General features: G+C 47.1%; 1 protein-coding gene across 3 annotated transcripts in view; it reads right to left on the bottom strand.

The window, feature by feature from the left end:
* Nucleotides 1–16,490, bottom strand: part of MYO5B (myosin VB) — a 341,784-nt gene that overhangs the window by 42,501 nt on the left and 282,793 nt on the right. For all 3 annotated transcript variants that reach the window (XM_040478861.1, XM_040478859.1, XM_040478860.1), the window contains exons 22-23: nt 12,616–12,849; nt 433–517 (exon numbers count right to left, since the gene is read on the bottom strand). In XM_040478861.1, the coding sequence (XP_040334795.1) occupies nt 433–517; nt 12,616–12,849 (319 nt within the window). The remainder of the gene's footprint in view (nt 1–432; nt 518–12,615; nt 12,850–16,490) is intronic.

The following is a 16,490-nucleotide window of genomic DNA, read 5'->3' as shown; positions in this document are numbered from 1 at the left end:
AATTTAAAATCAGCAATAATGACAGCTCCTAGGTGCTCATTAGGTATCAAGCACCATGCTAAACGCTTTATGCTTCGGAGAGCTATACTTTTATGCCCATTTGGCAGATGAAGAAACTGAGGACTACAGTCATTAAGGGAGTTGCTCAAGGCCAGGCAGTAGCATACGGTAATTATTCTTCGAGTACAAGTCCCCTGAACTCCAAATCCTGTCCACTACATTGTCCATTATGTGCATTAAACTCAAAACCAGGAGTCACAGCAGAGTCTTAAAGGTGCCTCCCCCCCACCCCCCTGCTTCTTTTTCATTTATTAAAGCCCTTTCTCCCTGCACCATCTTGACCGTGTTCTTGCTAGGAGGCTTTGGGGGCAGAAATCAGTATGGAAAAGTAGTTAAACTCCAAAATGAAAAATCAAGTGCTTTGGTACTTACCTTTCGCTTGGCACAGGATTTGGTTGTTAAGCTGTTCCTTCTCATCTTTTAAGAGAGCATTTTCTTCCTCCAGGTCTACAACGCGCTGAAAGGGAGAGCAAGAGGGGAAAATGTTTGCCCTTTGAGGCTGGGGAAAGGAGAGGCTCCTTTTGTGGGGTTTGAAGTTCAGCTGGTTAGGTCTGCATCCTCTTTTTACGAGAATCAAGTCAGTCAAGACTGCTTTCATTTTGAGGGAAAATTTGTTGCACTGAAAGAAAAGTCCCATTAAAAGACGACAGATGAGCTCACCACTCTGTACGGTCTTCCAGCGCCCACAGAAGTCTCATGAGAAGTCTGCACATGCTCACAGGCCGTGTGCAGGAATGGACAATGATAATAGGCTTTCACTTCGTGTTTGGTTGCTTGTCTTGGTAAATTCTGAGCTCTCGAATCTGAGTGGCAGGAGAGCCCAAGGCTCACAATGAAGAATTATCTCTGGTCTTCATCCTACTTGCCTTTGCCGGTCTCAGTGGAGCAGCACAGGTCAGGTGTTGTGGAAGGAAAGAGAACTCTAGTGTTTAGCTTCTGATGATACCCACCGCCCCCACCACAAAGAAAACATGAAGTGAATGCTACTGAAAATGGCACAAAAAGAAAAGACTAATTAAAGAAAAATCCTGCTCTGTTCAGAGGAAGAATACAAACAGCGTATGGCAAGCTTTAAAAAATTTTTTTTTAAGGAGTGCCTGGGTGGCTCAGTCTGTTAAGTGTCTGACTTTGGCTCATTATCTCACAGCTCATGAGATCGAGCACTGCATCGGGCTTTGTGCCGACAGCTCAGAGCCTGGAGCCTGCTTTGGATTCTGTATCTCCCTCTCTCTCTCTGCCGCTTCCCTGCTCACACTCTGTATCTCTCTCAAAAATAAAATAAAAACATAAAAATTTAACAAAATTCTTTTTCATGTTTATTTTTTGAGAGAGAGACAGACTCCAAGTGGGGGAGGGGCAGAGAGAGAGGGAGATACAGAATCCAAAGCAGGCTCCAGGCTCTGAGCTGTCAAGCATAGAGCCCAACGTGGGGCTCGAACCCACGAACTGTGAGATCGTGACCTGAGCTGAAGTTGGATGCTCAACTGACTGAGCCACCCAGGTGCCCCTGTATGGCAAGCTTTTTAAAAAAGGAAGTTTTGGCTATTTAGTATTGGAGCAAATATTTGTATAGATTTAAAAATGTAACAATTCATACATATTCTAAGACAATCAGAAATCATTAGTTGTTCTAGAAGAGTATAGGAAAGGGGTCTGTCGTAACATGGGAGCTGGAGCACAATGGATCCACCTCTGCATGTTTCTCTCTGGAACCCCTGGAGACTCATCTGGCAGAAGGCCACTGAGTAATTTTCCTCACCAATGTCGCATCCCTGTCTTCCTGACAAAGGTAAGCAAGTGAGTGAGCACTGTGGAAACTGGACAGGAAGAGGAGGAGGAACACGTGCCCAGGGGCCCTCGATTCAGGCATCCAGACTTGAGTCCCACTTCCTTGGAGGCTCCCTGAACCACTGGCAAGTCAGCACAGAAAAAACTCCTGCGATCACATCACAATCAAAGTACAGCAAATCTGGCCTGAGGCAAAGACAAGGAGCTCCACAGCCACAGATCTCTGGCTCTGTAAAGCCCAGGTCCCCCTCTGGAAAACAAACACCCACCCCACAGGCCTGGTCTCAGAATTAAAGGAGATGATGTATGTGGAGTTCAAGCAGCAGGAATGACATGGAGCTGTTGATGAATGTATGTGGCTGGTTCTACAACATTACCTTCCCCAGGCGCCAAGCTGAAGCATATACTTTAAAATCATTCCATCACTTAGCAACAACTGAAAGAAAAATTAATACCTATTCTGCACAGGTTATTTCATAAAACAGAAAAGGAGGGAACACTTCTCAGTTCCCTTTACAAGACCAGTAATATCCTAACACCAAAACTAGAGACATCACAAGAAAACCACAGACTATTACCTCTTGAGGATATGAATGCAAAAATCCTTAACAAAAAGGTTACCAAATGTTCGTGATAAAAACACTTAAACTAGGAATAGGAGGGACTTTCCTCAACCTGATAAAGGGTATCTACAAAAACCCACAACATCAGACTTTATGGCAGAAGACTGAATACCTTTTGTGTCCACAGTCAGGACAAAGACAAGGATGCCTGCTCTTGCCAAAACTATTCACCAGTGTACTGGAGATTCTAGCCAGGGCAAATACAAAAGAAATAAAAATCATCAAGATTGGAAAGGAAGAAGTAGAATGATCTTTATCTGCATAAGACATGATCTTTTATGTAGAAAATCCCAGGCAATATACTTAAAAGGTATTAGAATAAATGAGTTCAGGTCGTAGAGTACAAGATCAATACACAAAACTTGATTGTATTTCTATACACTGCAGTAAACAATCTGAGAAGCAAAATTAAGAAACCAATTCCATTTACAAAGGCTTCAGAAAGAAGAAAATACTCTGGAATACATTTAACAAAAGCAGTAGAAATTTATACTCTGAAAGCTACAAAAGATTGTTGAAGGAAATTAAAGAAGATCTAAAGTGGAAAGACATCCTAAGTTAGTGGATCAGAAGACTTAATGTTGTTAAGATATAACCCTCCTCCAATTGATTTATAGACTCAACAAAATCATTATCAAGATCCCAGATGGCTTTGTTGCAGAAATTGGCAAGCTGACCCTGAAATTTACACGGAATATCTAGGGATCCAGAATAGCCAAAATAATCTTGAAAGATTATTTGGAAGGATCACACTTCTCAATTTTAACACTTACTACTTCAAACACGATTATGGTAATCAAGATAGTGAGACACTAGCATCAGGGTAGACCATAGATCAACAGAATAGAATGGAGAATCCAGAAATAAACCCTCATGTTGTAATTCATTGAGGAAAGAACAGTCTTTTCAACAAATGGCCCGGACAACTGTATTTCCACAAAGTAAAATTGGACTCCTACCTCACACTATACACAAAAAATAAAGTGTATCGAAGACCTAAATGTAAGACATAAAACTATAAAACTCTTGGAAAAGAACAAAGGAGCAAAATCTCTGAATTTGGATTAGTCAATGGCTTCTTAAATATAACACCGAAAGCACAAGTAGCCAAAGAAAAAAATATTTAAATTGGACTTCATCCAAACTAAAAACTTTTCTGCTTAGAAGGATACTATCAAAAGGAAAAGGGAACACACAGTATGACAATAAATATCTGTAAATCATTTATATGATATGGAACTTGGACCCTGAATAGAGTATTTATAACTCAACAAATAAAAAGAAATCCAATCAAAAAATGGGAAAAAAATTGAGTAGACACCTCCAAGTGGCCAATAAGCACACAAGATGTTCAAGGTCATTAGGGAAATGCAAGCCAAACCATAATGATTTATCACCTCACATATACTAGGATGGTTAAAAAAAAAAAAAAAAGACAATTACAAGTGTTTGGTGAGGATGCAGAGAAATCATAATTCTCATATACTGCTGATGGGAATGTAAACCAATGCAGCAGCTTTGGAAATTCCTTGAAAGTTGCATTTTAACCCTTGTTTGACCAGCAATTCCATTCCTAGGTTTCTAAGAGAAATGAAAACTTATGTCCACACAAGAACTTGTACACAGATGGTTGTAGAATTATTCAAAAGGGCTAAAAAGTGGAACCAATTCAAATGTCCATCAATGAACTGATGAATATGGTATATCCATATGATGAAATACTATTTAGCAATAAAAAGCAATAAAGTACTGATTAATGCTCCAATACGGATAAATCTTGAAAACATTATGCTAAATGAAAAAGGCCAGTCCAAAAGTTGCATATGGTAGGATTCCATTTATATGAAATGTCCAGAAGGGGTAGATCGACGGAGACAGAAAGTAGATTAGTTGCCTAAGGCTGGGACAGGGAATAAGGGGGGAATGGGGTGTGACTATTAATGGATACAGTGTTTTTTGGGGGGTGATAAAAATATTCCAAAATTAGACTATGCAATAGTTGCTATTAAAAAAAAAAACAATTGTATACTTTAAATGAGTAAGCTATGGTATATGAATTATATTCAATAAAGCTACTAAAAAATCATTCCACAAATTAACCAATCTACTAAGCACAGTACCCTGTGCTAGATGTGGTACAAGATAAAAATATGAGTATGAAACAGGCTCCCGGATTTGGGCCGAGTGATAAGCTCCTCCAGAGACACCTGCAAGACTGTAGTGGGTGACACAATGAATGAGCTTGCTCCCTGGTTCAAGTCCTCACTTCCAGCCATCTTTGGTACATTTCATGATCTACTGCAGGGGGGTGGGGGTTGGGCTGGGGAAGACTCCTCCCAGCCTGTGTAGAAAGACATCCATGGTACAACAACGATAACATGTGCATGGCAGCTGAGATTAGATGGTAACCTACCAGGACCGCTACCTAGGAGACAAATCCCTGATGGACCCATCAGACTGGTTCAAGGGTAGAACCTTCCTGACGTCTGAATTTCAGTTGGTTATGAGTAAGTGCTCCCTTGCCTTCCCCCTAGCATTAAAGTTCAGCTTAAGGTGCTGAGAGATGAGTATGGCTCCTTCCACCCTCAGCATCGCATGGAAAGGGTCAGGAAAGAATTTCTACAAGGCTGGAGCCCTAGAGCAAGGTCACCTGGCCCTGTCCTCCCTAGGGGCTCGGAAGGCAGCGACTGTCACAGATGCCTCTGCTACTCTAGGGAGCTAATGGATTTGCAGGTGGCTTGCCCTCTCTGGCTCCAAACAGAGAACTGCACATACACAATACCTTTGGAAGCTTACCAAAAGCTCCAAGTACTTTGTCAACAGTCTGTTGAAACAATCCAATATCTTTTGATTTCAAAGAATCTTCAATGTCCTGCAAAATGAGGCTCGAAACTACCTTCTAGGAAACTGTTTGCCTTCTCTGCCACGGGACATTGCTGCTTTTCATTCTCTCAATTCAGACAAACTTGGTTTCTACCTCAAGTTCAACTGTGAATGTACTGCTCAGAGTTGTGGGAATGAGGCTCTGACCAGTATGCATCATTCTGACACCACTCTGGGTACTGAGCAGAGCCCTCACCCACCAGGCAGATTATAAACCCTTCCATAGAGAGTCAGGCAAAGGGGCATGTTCTGTCTCCCCTCAGGATATCAAACAAGAAAAGGCTGGGAAAAGGATACACGTATATGGGTGGCTCAGTTGGTTAAGTGTCCGACTTTGGCTCAGGTCATGATCTCACCCTTTAGGAGTTCAAGCCCCACGTCGGGCTCTGTGTCTCCCTCTCTTTCCCTCCCCCTCCCCTGCTTGCACTCTGTGTTTCTCTCTCTCAAAAACATTAAAAAAATTTTTTTAAAGATATACATATAACTAATTATAACAAACTCTTCTTTCTCAACAAGTTATTGCCTATTACAATTAACACAGTTGATGTGGTGTGTCTGCAAAGACCGAAATCTGCTTTGGTGGCGAGGGTGAGAGATGGAAGAAAAAACACTGAGTGGTGCCCTTTGGTCATCACAGGCTGCTGCTCACCAAGCCTAGCTCTATCCCCAGGGATGATACAGGGCAAAGCTGTCAGTCACCCATCAGACAGTTCCTGACAGAATTCTCTGTGCCAGGAGCCAGAGAGGCAAAAATAAGGAACACTAGAGGTGGCCGCCCTCAGCATCCAGCCCAACGGGAGAGGCGGACGTGTGTGTAGCAGAAAACCAGTAAGGTTCATAGCTGAGCTCTGGAAAGCAGGGTTTCTAAGCCTCAGCACTGTTGACATGTTAGGCTAGATAATTTGTCATTGTTGGCGGGAGTGGGGGTGCTGTCCTATCAGACATTGAGCAGCATCCTGGCTTCTACCTGCTAGATGTTGGTAACTCTACCCCCTAATTGTGACTACCAAGATGTCTCCAGACATTGTAAAATACTCCTGTGGGCCTCTTGTTGAGAACCACAGCTATGAGGGGATTAAATTTTTCTAATGTTTATTTTTGAGAGAGAGAGAGAGAGACAGACAGAGCATGAGTGGGGGAGGGGCAGAGAGACAGGGAGACACAGAATCCGAAACAGGCTCCAGGCTGTCAGCACAGAACCCGACCTGAGGCTCGAACTCAGAGACCACAAGATCATGACCTGAGCCAAAGTCAGCTGCTCAACCAACGGAGTCACCCAGGCACCCCTGAGGTGATTTAGAAAGGAGGTAACAAGGAACAGATGGAGGCCCTAGAAGGTTTCCCAGGAGAAGTGGGTCCTCTCAATGAGACATGCGGGATTTCACGGGCAGCCGAGGGCACTCTGGGTGGGAAGATGAGCAGGTGTGGAGGTGTGGAAGCCTCGGTCTGGGGGCGGAACAGCTCTGTCGTGGTCATGTGTGGTTTGGACAGGGGGCGCTGGCTGAGAAACAAGGCCGGGCAGGTAGCAGAAGTGAGAACTGGAGAATGGGTTCACACCCTTTGACCTCAGGATAAGCTCAACTCCTCCACACACCTCCCTAAAACGGGCCGAGTGGAGCCCAGCTTCTCCCCACCTCTGGTTTCCACCTGAGCGTTTCCCTGTTCCCTCTGCCACACTCTTCCCTAGCCTTTTACTGAGGACTTCTCATCTGGTTAGGACCATGATTCATTCCTCCAGGAAGGCCTCCTATCCTGCACATGTGGGCTGTGCCCCATGCTCAGCTCTTCCAGGGCCTGTCGGTCCCTCCAGAGACCCAGAGAAACTGCTCTGCTTCCTCACCCACCTGCGCAGCCTGGGCCCCTGGACCACCGCCAGGCTGTCGTGTCATCAGAGCCCGGCCCAATGCGACTGAAGGAGGGAGGACCCCACACATCCCATTAAGAGGCCTGTGCTTTTCTCAGTTAAACAAACAAAAAAAGGGTTCAATTTTTTTTTTTTTAATGAATGGGTTTGTGGTTGACTAAAACATCTAGAACACAAGAGTTACTTAATCAAATGATTCAAGAGAAACAGTGTGGGGAAAAAGTACTCAAGTGCTTCTCATTTTCTATTATTGAAGATGGTTCGCCCAATGAGTACCTTGGCAAATAGTAAAAATAGCTCTCATGTTCCTTGATGCACAAGCTGAAAACAGCCAACGGAAGAAACCACAAGTCGTGTGCCTCTACAAAAGAAAGCCTTGGTGGGGCCTCAAGTGAAGCTCGACCTGGTGCCACATCTGGAGGGCGACACTCCATTCTCCCTCAGCCAGGAACAAGGCCCAAGGCTGTAACTTCTGAATTCCCTTATCTAAGTCAATGTGTGTTCCCCTTAACCACCCTCTGAATATGCAGATGGCTCACGGAGCATGTGGTCACCTGAGAAGGCATCTGAGATCACTCACGGTCATTACTTTGCTCTGCGCTTCCTACAGTCAACACCCTTCTGAGATGCAACACGGCGCCTGGCCAGTAGAGTGTGCGTGCCATTACCACTAGGTTGGACCAGAGACCTCCATTCCTAGCAATGTAGTCTAAGTTTATTGCAACCACTTATGATCTAGAATCTCAGGCAAGACTAGTTTGAGAAAGCCATGGTCAACAGCATGTACCTAGCTTGAAGTCTTCTAATGTGCTTGAGCCTCATTTCTTCCCTCTGTCTCCCCCTGAGGCTTTGATTCATGAAGGCAGGCCTCTGAGGAACTCAGCTTTGTCATTCTGAGCCCTACATCAAAGTGACCCTGGGGAGCTTTGTTCTCTTCCTTGCCTGAACAGCCCTGGAGGTGGGCCCACGTTCCTGCTCTTCCGTGAACAGCAGGAGGGGCAGGTCCCACAATCGGCTCCATACCCTGGGAGGACAGAGAAGGCTTCCCTATCACATTTCCCCAGGTACTGGCCACCCCTCAGTCTTCCCAGCCAGCTAGCACATGGGATGTCTGTTGGCAGGCACAGTAGGTGACAAACTCCTGCAGCTAAATGGTCTCCCTTTTGTGAACGGTCAGGAATGCAGCCTACAGTGAGAGACACAGAACACAGAACCAGGCAGCTGTGTTCCCTTTAGCACGCTAACATCTTCACTAGGGTTCAGGACTCACACATTCAGCAGCTCCATTTTCTCTTGGGAGGGGCAAGGGGTGGAGCGAGCATCTTTTAGCTCTTGCACGCCACATTACTTGGAGCGTTTCTTCTAAAAGGTTATTTGGGAAAGATCATCAGAACCAACATTGGGGGTAAAACCTAGCACTATCAGGCTAATTTAGCCCCTGGTAAGTTAAATGAAACAAATACCCCAGATTCATGCTCAAGAACTGCCTTTACTAGTTCATCTTTAGGGATACAAATGTAGCTCTGAGCTTTTCGTTCTGTTTTGTTTATCAAGTTGGGTATTTATACTAAAAAAAAGAGCCAAGTGCAAGGTTTCTAGTAGAAAACCATAGGACCAACTGATTGGACAATGTCTATCAGAAAAGGCTCATCATCTGCCCACTGTTGTGTCTCCTAGAAATGCTCATGGCTCACCCGCCCCTCACTAAGGTGTGTTTTCAGAGACAGAGAGACTCTGGCTTCCATAAGCAAAGCCATGCTTCTCCCTGTCCCCAGAGGTCCCTCTTTATCCCCTTTCACTCTGCTTTATTTTTCTTTATGGCACACGATGGATCATTTGTATTCGATTCCTGTCTGTACATTCTCTCATAATCCCAAACATGTGAGCTCCATAAGAACAAGAGGACTTTAAAAAATAGTTTCCTTTTGCCCCAGTGCGTAGAACAGCACCTAACAAATAGAGGCAGCCCATAACTATCTGGTGAATGGATGAAGGACCTGGATTTCCATGATTTTGTCAATGAGCTGATATCCTTCCACACAGTTGGCACAGAATACTGGTTCCGGTAACCATCAGCCTCCTTCCAAACCACAAACCCTGGAGCTCTGGGAGCACAACTCGATGTCTTAGTTGGCCAGAGAAGTCTACTCTGCATCTCTGGGGAAAGACTGGAAACACCCCATTGCAAGGAACCCACTATCCCCACGATACTTCTCCACTTCTATTTGGAAAAACCCCAAACGTTTATACTGGAACTACCCAAGGTAAGCAAGCAGAGGCTGGCAGATCGGTGACAGAGGACACAACACAACACATGGCCCTAACTGTTGGACGCTCAGCCCGGGGGCTGCTCTTCAGCCCTCACATGTGTCAAGGACCTTTGCTCAGAGCTAGGAAGCTGGCTGGGGGCCACTCTTCTTCACCCACCCGCAACGCTGCCCCGAGCCAGGCCTTTGGAGCAGATTCTGGACAATGAGCCATAACTCTGTGTCAAGGGCAGCCCTGGGCACCACGTCTCTTTCCCCACAGACACAAAACAGCTCAACTGTACAAGACGGCATAGCAGCACACGACAGCCAGCATGGGGTAACTGATAGCTTTAAAAAAGAACCCATCACACGGGCTAAAAGGAGCGGAGGCCAAAGGCCTGGGTGCGACTGTTTCTGGGGGGAAGGCCACAACAATGGAGGCCTTCAGCAGAGAGGGTGCCCACTAACATGTGGCTGGGGGTCTGCAGCCACAGTGGGGAATTCCTGCCCCCAGGGAGACCCAACTCCCCCCCCCCCCCCACCCAAGGGCAGCTCAGCCACGTGGCCAGACAATGGGTATCGTCAGCAGTGGGGAGCCCAAAGTTTTCCAGGATACCAGTTCCAATAAAGCATTTGCTGACAGACATATCAAACCCATTAATTAACACCTACGAGCAGTCTGTTCCTCACTGTGCTCTGCCCGTCTCATCAATCTCGCTCAAGGCAGAGCAGCCTCTAGACGAGCCCGAGAGGAAACCAATTGTCTGATTATTCAGCATTTGTTAAGATTGGACACGGTGCCTTTGATAAATATTAAACCCTGGCCAGGGACAAAAGATGGAGGGCGGGAGGCGGGGGGAAGCTTAGCTCTACTACTCACCCACCTCACAGCCACCAGAATAAAAAAGCTTTTCCAGACCCGAGAGGAGGAGGCCATTTTGCTTCCACTCTCTTCCTGGAGACAGGTGGATGCTGCACCTAATGAATCATCTCATGCCAGTTTCTTCTCCTGTTGCTAGTTTGGGATTTGCTTACATTTGGAGTCGGAGAAGGTGCTTTTCTTGTCCTGCCCCTGTGCTTATTCTTCCCCTTCTTGTAGTGGCCTTGAGACTGGTCTTCTTGCCAGTTCCAAGCTCTCATTGTGTTTAAAACCTAGCTCAACACACTCCTAGGAAACTATTTTAAGGAGCAAAGGAAGGAGGCTCTTCTCTGTTTTGCCCTGCCCAGGAAGAGTTTCATATGTAAGCCTTCAGACTCCCTTGGATAGAGACTTGGACATCTTTAAAGCACCAAGTCCTCAAATCAAAGTGCCCAAGGGGAAGCAGAGAAGGTGGCTGGGGAGCTGAGAAGTCAAGTGCTCTCTGTGGAGGCAGAGACAGGAGACAGCTAGCTTTGTGGATCTGCGGAGTACATATACTTCCCACGTGTCTCATCCGACGGGTATGCACATGCAGGGAACCTGCTTTTCTTTCCCTCCTAGGGTCAATCTCAAGGGTTTCCAGTCCTAATCCTGGCTTCTTCTCTGCCTTTGGATTCCACGGTCTTGTTTTTTTATTCACATAGAAGGGTTACTGTCCCTCCATTCCCACAGTTAATAGACCTCAAGGGTGGAATCCCACGGTTTGTAGGTGACAGGCTTACAGCTACATTCGAACAGGAGCTTCCTAGCACCCCATGCTTTATCTCAAAGAATGAAGTCCACCTCAGGCCTCCTGGTGGGTGAGCTGACAGGTTTATCTGGGTGGCATACTGGGGACAGAAGCGCCTACTTTTCTGTGTTGGGCTAGCCACATGCGACCAGGAAGCCCCAGGTCTCACTTCATTCATCACCCAGTCCCCGTGTGGGCCCCATCTCCGACACCTGGGAAATCCGCAGGATCAGGGAAAGCAGTGGCTGGTGGTGTGGCAATTCTGCCTGGGACGGGGAAATGATGTAGGCAAGTTCAGCATGAGCTGGCCCAAGTGGCTTTGTACTCCGTCATCTCTAACAGCAGCCTGCATGTTCCCTAGTGGTGTCTGGGGGACTCTCAGGCCAGGAGAAGGTAATGGGCAGAGGAAGAGGGAAGCACTATGGAGCAGGGCTGGGGGACTTTTCCTTCTAGAAGCCACCAAATAGTATCTCATGGAGTTGGCCAGTTGCCACATTCACTAGAAACCTGAGAGATGATCTATACTGTTTAAAAACAGACAAACATATGAGAGAACCAAGGCCAGTAAGTTTTCCCATGTGGGCTTGGCAATGGCAGTACAGGGATGAGAATCTGGCCATTGCAATATCTACCCCAGGACCTTTTCTGAGGCAGCATTTAGCCCGTTTCAATGTTTAAACACTTAAAGTTATTATTCCAAAATTAGGAACATTGAATCCCTCCCTCATCCTTAGCTTCTCACCCCACTGTGACCTTCCAGTGATGGAGGCACTAAATGATGGGGCGAGGCGCTATTTGCCCTGTGGTCTGTGGGTCACTGCGGAGATGCAGGAGCAAATGGCTGTGCCCTGCATCCATGGAGGACTCTCCAATGGGCACTTGGCACATTCCTGGTTTGAACAGCTAACATGGGAGAGGAGAAGGGAATCTTCGTATCCGGACTTTGAGATGGGGGAGAGGGGGCCAATCCCAAGAAGTTCTATTTTATGCGGTAGAGAGAAACAGAGCACACCAACCAGAATGGACAAGTCAGGCTGAAACCATCGGCACTGACACTTAAGGCAAAGTCCCCCAAATATGATTGCTACAAGTAGGGATGTCTAAAGGTTGCCCCAATCCCTGCAATGTCAAGAAGAAAGGCCACTACCTCTGTACCACGCCTCTTGCTAACAAGGGCTCAGGCCACAGAGACGATGTGGTGGCTATTTCTAGACTGTAAGAAATACGCCCCGAGGCACACATGTGTATTCCTTTCAGGGGATGCCATTGTGTTCAGCCAATGGTGAAACATAACACTTGTTCGGTGAATGGCACGTGCTCATGTGTGTTAACCCCAAAGCAGGCACACTTCACGTCCAAATGCAGAGGGATGGTCAGTTTGTGGGCAGAAGCCCCAGTAAAGTCTGTGTCAATTTTACAGCTGGAAGAAGAAATGGTCTCGGAAGGGGTGCTTTGGAGGCCAGGCCACCGCCAAGCGGCTCTCTCTGGCCTCGACGTACCTTTCTCAGCTCATCCTTCTCCTTGGTGTGGGCGTCCTCCAGGATCTTGCGCTCCGAGTGGGCCCTCTGCAGCTCCGCCCGCAGGCTCTCCACCTCCTCCTGCAGCCTCAGGCTGCCGTCCTCACCTTGGCTCTGCTGGTAGCGGGCCAGCTCCTTCTTCAACTTCTCTACCTCCATGGTGTGTGTGGAGGTGACCGCCGACAACTGCTCCGACAGAGTCTTGAACTCTTTGTTCTGTGAGAAAGCCAGCAGAGAGGGAGAGGTGGAGAGTAAGGTTGTTGGGGCAGGAAAAAAACATGACGGCAGTTAAAAAAAAAAAAAAAGGAACTTCCAAGGTGGAATTAAATCTCACAATCACTGCATACTTGAGTGCTTTCCCAGCATCCCCCCTGACAGAACCCTATTGTGAACCCAGGAGAAATACAGGAACAGAAAAAACACCAACGCTGACATTCAAGAAGTATTTCTGAGCGAGGGCAGAGCTGGAAGCTGGCTGACAGCAGTTAGCCTTCTACGTTTAGCTGGACAGACCTTGCAGCCAATTTTAAGTTGTGGGAACAACGTAGCTGGCTTCCTGGATCTGCAGCCTTTGCTTTTCAGGTTTTCTTGCTCTTTTACACAGGGCCCTCCTGCCCTTGGACTTGCTGGCACAAAGAGTTGCAACCTAATCGCCAGCTCAGAGACAAAGGACCCCTTCAGTATCCCCTCCTCCAAGGAGGCCCTTTACAGGGCCCCGGGGTCCCTCTCACCACCTGTCACCTCACCCTGTAAGACTCTGACTCCACAGACTGATGCCCTGGCAGATTCATCCATGCTGTGCCCCTGCAGACTGGGCACCCAAGTGAACAACAGGAAAGTGAGAAACATCCCCCCAGGTGCCTGGTACAGGTTTGCAAGGGCACTACAGAAGGGCTCACACAGAGGAAACACGGGGGACCTAGGGCCAATGTCAACTGCTCGTGTCAACATAGGCAAAAACTGGTGCTGCAGGACGTGAGAGCACCTGCTGAAAGGGGTCTGTGGGGAAAGTGAAGTAAGGCTCTCCAACCAACCAACAGCCACTGATTATTCTTCATTGCTATTCTCTGTGGGAGCTCCAAGTAGACCAGAGCTGTTGGTTAAAATACCAATACACTGGGGCATCAGGAATCAATTACTAATTCACATCAGAAACTAAGCTTCACGGAAAGCCGAAGAATGTCCATCGGGCCCAGTGCACGATGCCATTCGTGCTGTGGGACCTCAAGCCTGGGACCTGCTGTTGGCGTCCAACTAGAACATGTCCTGTTTTCATGTCACAGAAAGAGACTTTCCTACAGTCCAGGGAAATCCTCCGGTTACAATAGGAAATGCCCTTATGTCTGGTCTGGCAGCCAGCGCTGCTTGAAGTAATCATGAGAAATCCAGTTAGGTGTCATCCATTTAGAAAACTCAATCCTGTCTGTACCCACCCCTGCCCTGGTCTGAGTCCTCTGCCTGGAGGCTGAAAGGTCTCTGCACAAGGGGAGTGGACTCAGGGAGGGAGTGTGTGGTGGGTTAGCCATGTCCACTCTTCTCCACTCCAGACTGGCAGTTAGGTTCAGCCCAACGGTCACCTCCAGGTGGCATAGCTGGCTCAGATCATCACAAGAGTGGAGCAGAGGACTGGGCTCTAGGGGTTTCCAACTGGAGTTAGTGTGGAGTATGGAAGAAGGCACAAAATACGGTGGTGGTAGCAAGGGGCACAGGTACCTCCCACCCCTCTGTAGACTCTCAGGGAGAACTATGTTCTGCAGATGACATCAACCTGCCACAGACACAGAGGACACCCTAGCACCCTCGTGCAAAGATAACGTGACTCTCCAGGAGGTCGACTCTTCGTGGATGCTAACATCCAGGTGGACATGGGACTTGGGGAAGTCAGGATGTTAAGAGTGGATGGAGGCAGACAGACTTGTGTTCAGATCTCAGCTCTATCCCTGATCAGCTGCATACGTCTGATCAGATCACTCGACTTCTCTGTGCCCCAGTTTCCTCATATGTGGAAGGGGGACAATGGTAAGCCCTTCCTTGGAGTTTCATCAAGATTCAGGGATATCCTGATGCCTGACACACAGTAAGTGCCCCATAAACAGGAGCTGTCTTCTTTGCTCAGTCTGAACTCTTGGCTGATCACCTGAGGTGGTGGGGAGATTCCTAAGAGCAGCACCTGGGCACCTCCCTAGGTCATCAGCAGCATCCAAAAATCATTGCTGGGGACTCACTACAGCTGCACATTTTGTGCTCTGCAGGCATGATTTCAGAAAGGAAGACCCCAGAAGGACCCAGCAGTTTCCCATCTTATCCTCATGCCATGAGGTCCATATCAGGTGCCCATGGCTGTGCAGCCAAGCCTGACACGGGGTATGTATGGGTGGAAGGTGGGGACTTGCTCCCCCATAGACCCCAGAAACCCTCCTTACAATGGCGGCTAAGCTCCTCAGAGCTGCCTTTGTCAGTAGGACCTGGAGAGCTGGCCCACTCTGTCCTGCCCCAGTGAAGGCCCTTTCCTAATACCAGAATCTGGGGATTTCCAGACAGACCCCTATTCTCCTTGGGTTCCTCAGATATCCTGAGAGGATGCTCACCCTGCCCCTACTACTGGAGGGAACAGATCTGTCCTCAACTGCCAACAAGGAACTTGTTTGGGAAGGTAACTTGAGACTCTCCTATTTGTTACTCTTTCAAAAGCTTTTTTTCCCTCTCAAAGGTCTGCTTGGCAAGATTTTTTAGGCTTGAAGTATTACCCCACCTGAGGGATATGGCATTCACCTGTTCCTCTAGTCCATGATCCCAAGACCTGTGCTGACCTCTACAGCACTTTTGTATAAACCAGAAAGGGCACCATCTCCAGGGAGGAAGGAGGTCCACAGAGCTGCGTCTCTGCATGGACACAGCTGCAGGGGTGCACAGATTCCACAGGGCAGCAATGCTCCAGGGCTCACAGTCAGATGAGCAGAGCATAGGATGGTCTTCAGCCCTATTTGTTCCCATAGCCAACTATCCTTGTGCAGTGAACAACCTGCCGAACTGTATGGAAGAGGCTTCAAGTAGTTCCCAATTAATGGTCTACAGACCCCTGGGGAAGGAGGTGAGGAAATCATTGCAAGACTATCTGCATCATGAAAAATAACATGTTTCACGTGTGCTACCAGCACTCAATTGGGTGCTTACTATGGGGCAGGCACTGTACTACATAATTCACATATACTAACTCCATCCAATTCTCAAAATCCTATGTAGTGAGACTGATTCATATCCCCATTTCAGTTAAGGAAACTGAGGCACTGGAGGCCAGAAAACTGTGAATTATGCTATTTGTCAAACGTACTTGGATGCTCTTGTGAATCATAAAATAACTAATTTAACGTATCTACTGAGTGTATACTAAATATACTGAACCAGTCTGATTTAAAAGGCTACTAACTGAATCCATATGATTCTATCATATTTTTTCAGATAAAACATTTTTTAAAAAAAATTTTTTTTTCAACTTTTTTTTTTTTTTATTTATTTTTGGGACAGAGAGAGACAGAGCATGAACGGGGGAGGGGCAGAGAGAGAGGGAGACACAGAATCGGAAACAGGCTCCAGGCTCTGAGCCATCAGCCCAGAGCCTGACGCGGGGCTCGAAGTCACGGACCACGAGATCGTGACCTGGCTGAAGTCGGACGCTTAACCGACTGCGCCACCCAGGCGCCCCTCAGATAAAACATTTAAATACAGCATTGTACTCCTAAAGGGCTAAAACTTGACCCTCATTATAAAAGAAAAATTGTAGGTTCAAATGGCCTACTCACTCTACATGTTGTATCTGAATAAAGGCAGAATTGTAGACAGCCAAGTTCATAGGCTAC

The sequence above is a fragment of the Herpailurus yagouaroundi genome, unplaced genomic scaffold, assembly GCF_014898765.1.
Source record: "Herpailurus yagouaroundi ecotype Mexico unplaced genomic scaffold, PumYag 142, whole genome shotgun sequence".
Classification (NCBI taxonomy): domain Eukaryota; kingdom Metazoa; phylum Chordata; class Mammalia; order Carnivora; family Felidae; genus Herpailurus; species Herpailurus yagouaroundi.
This window is presented reverse-complemented; position numbering and strand designations above follow the sequence as displayed.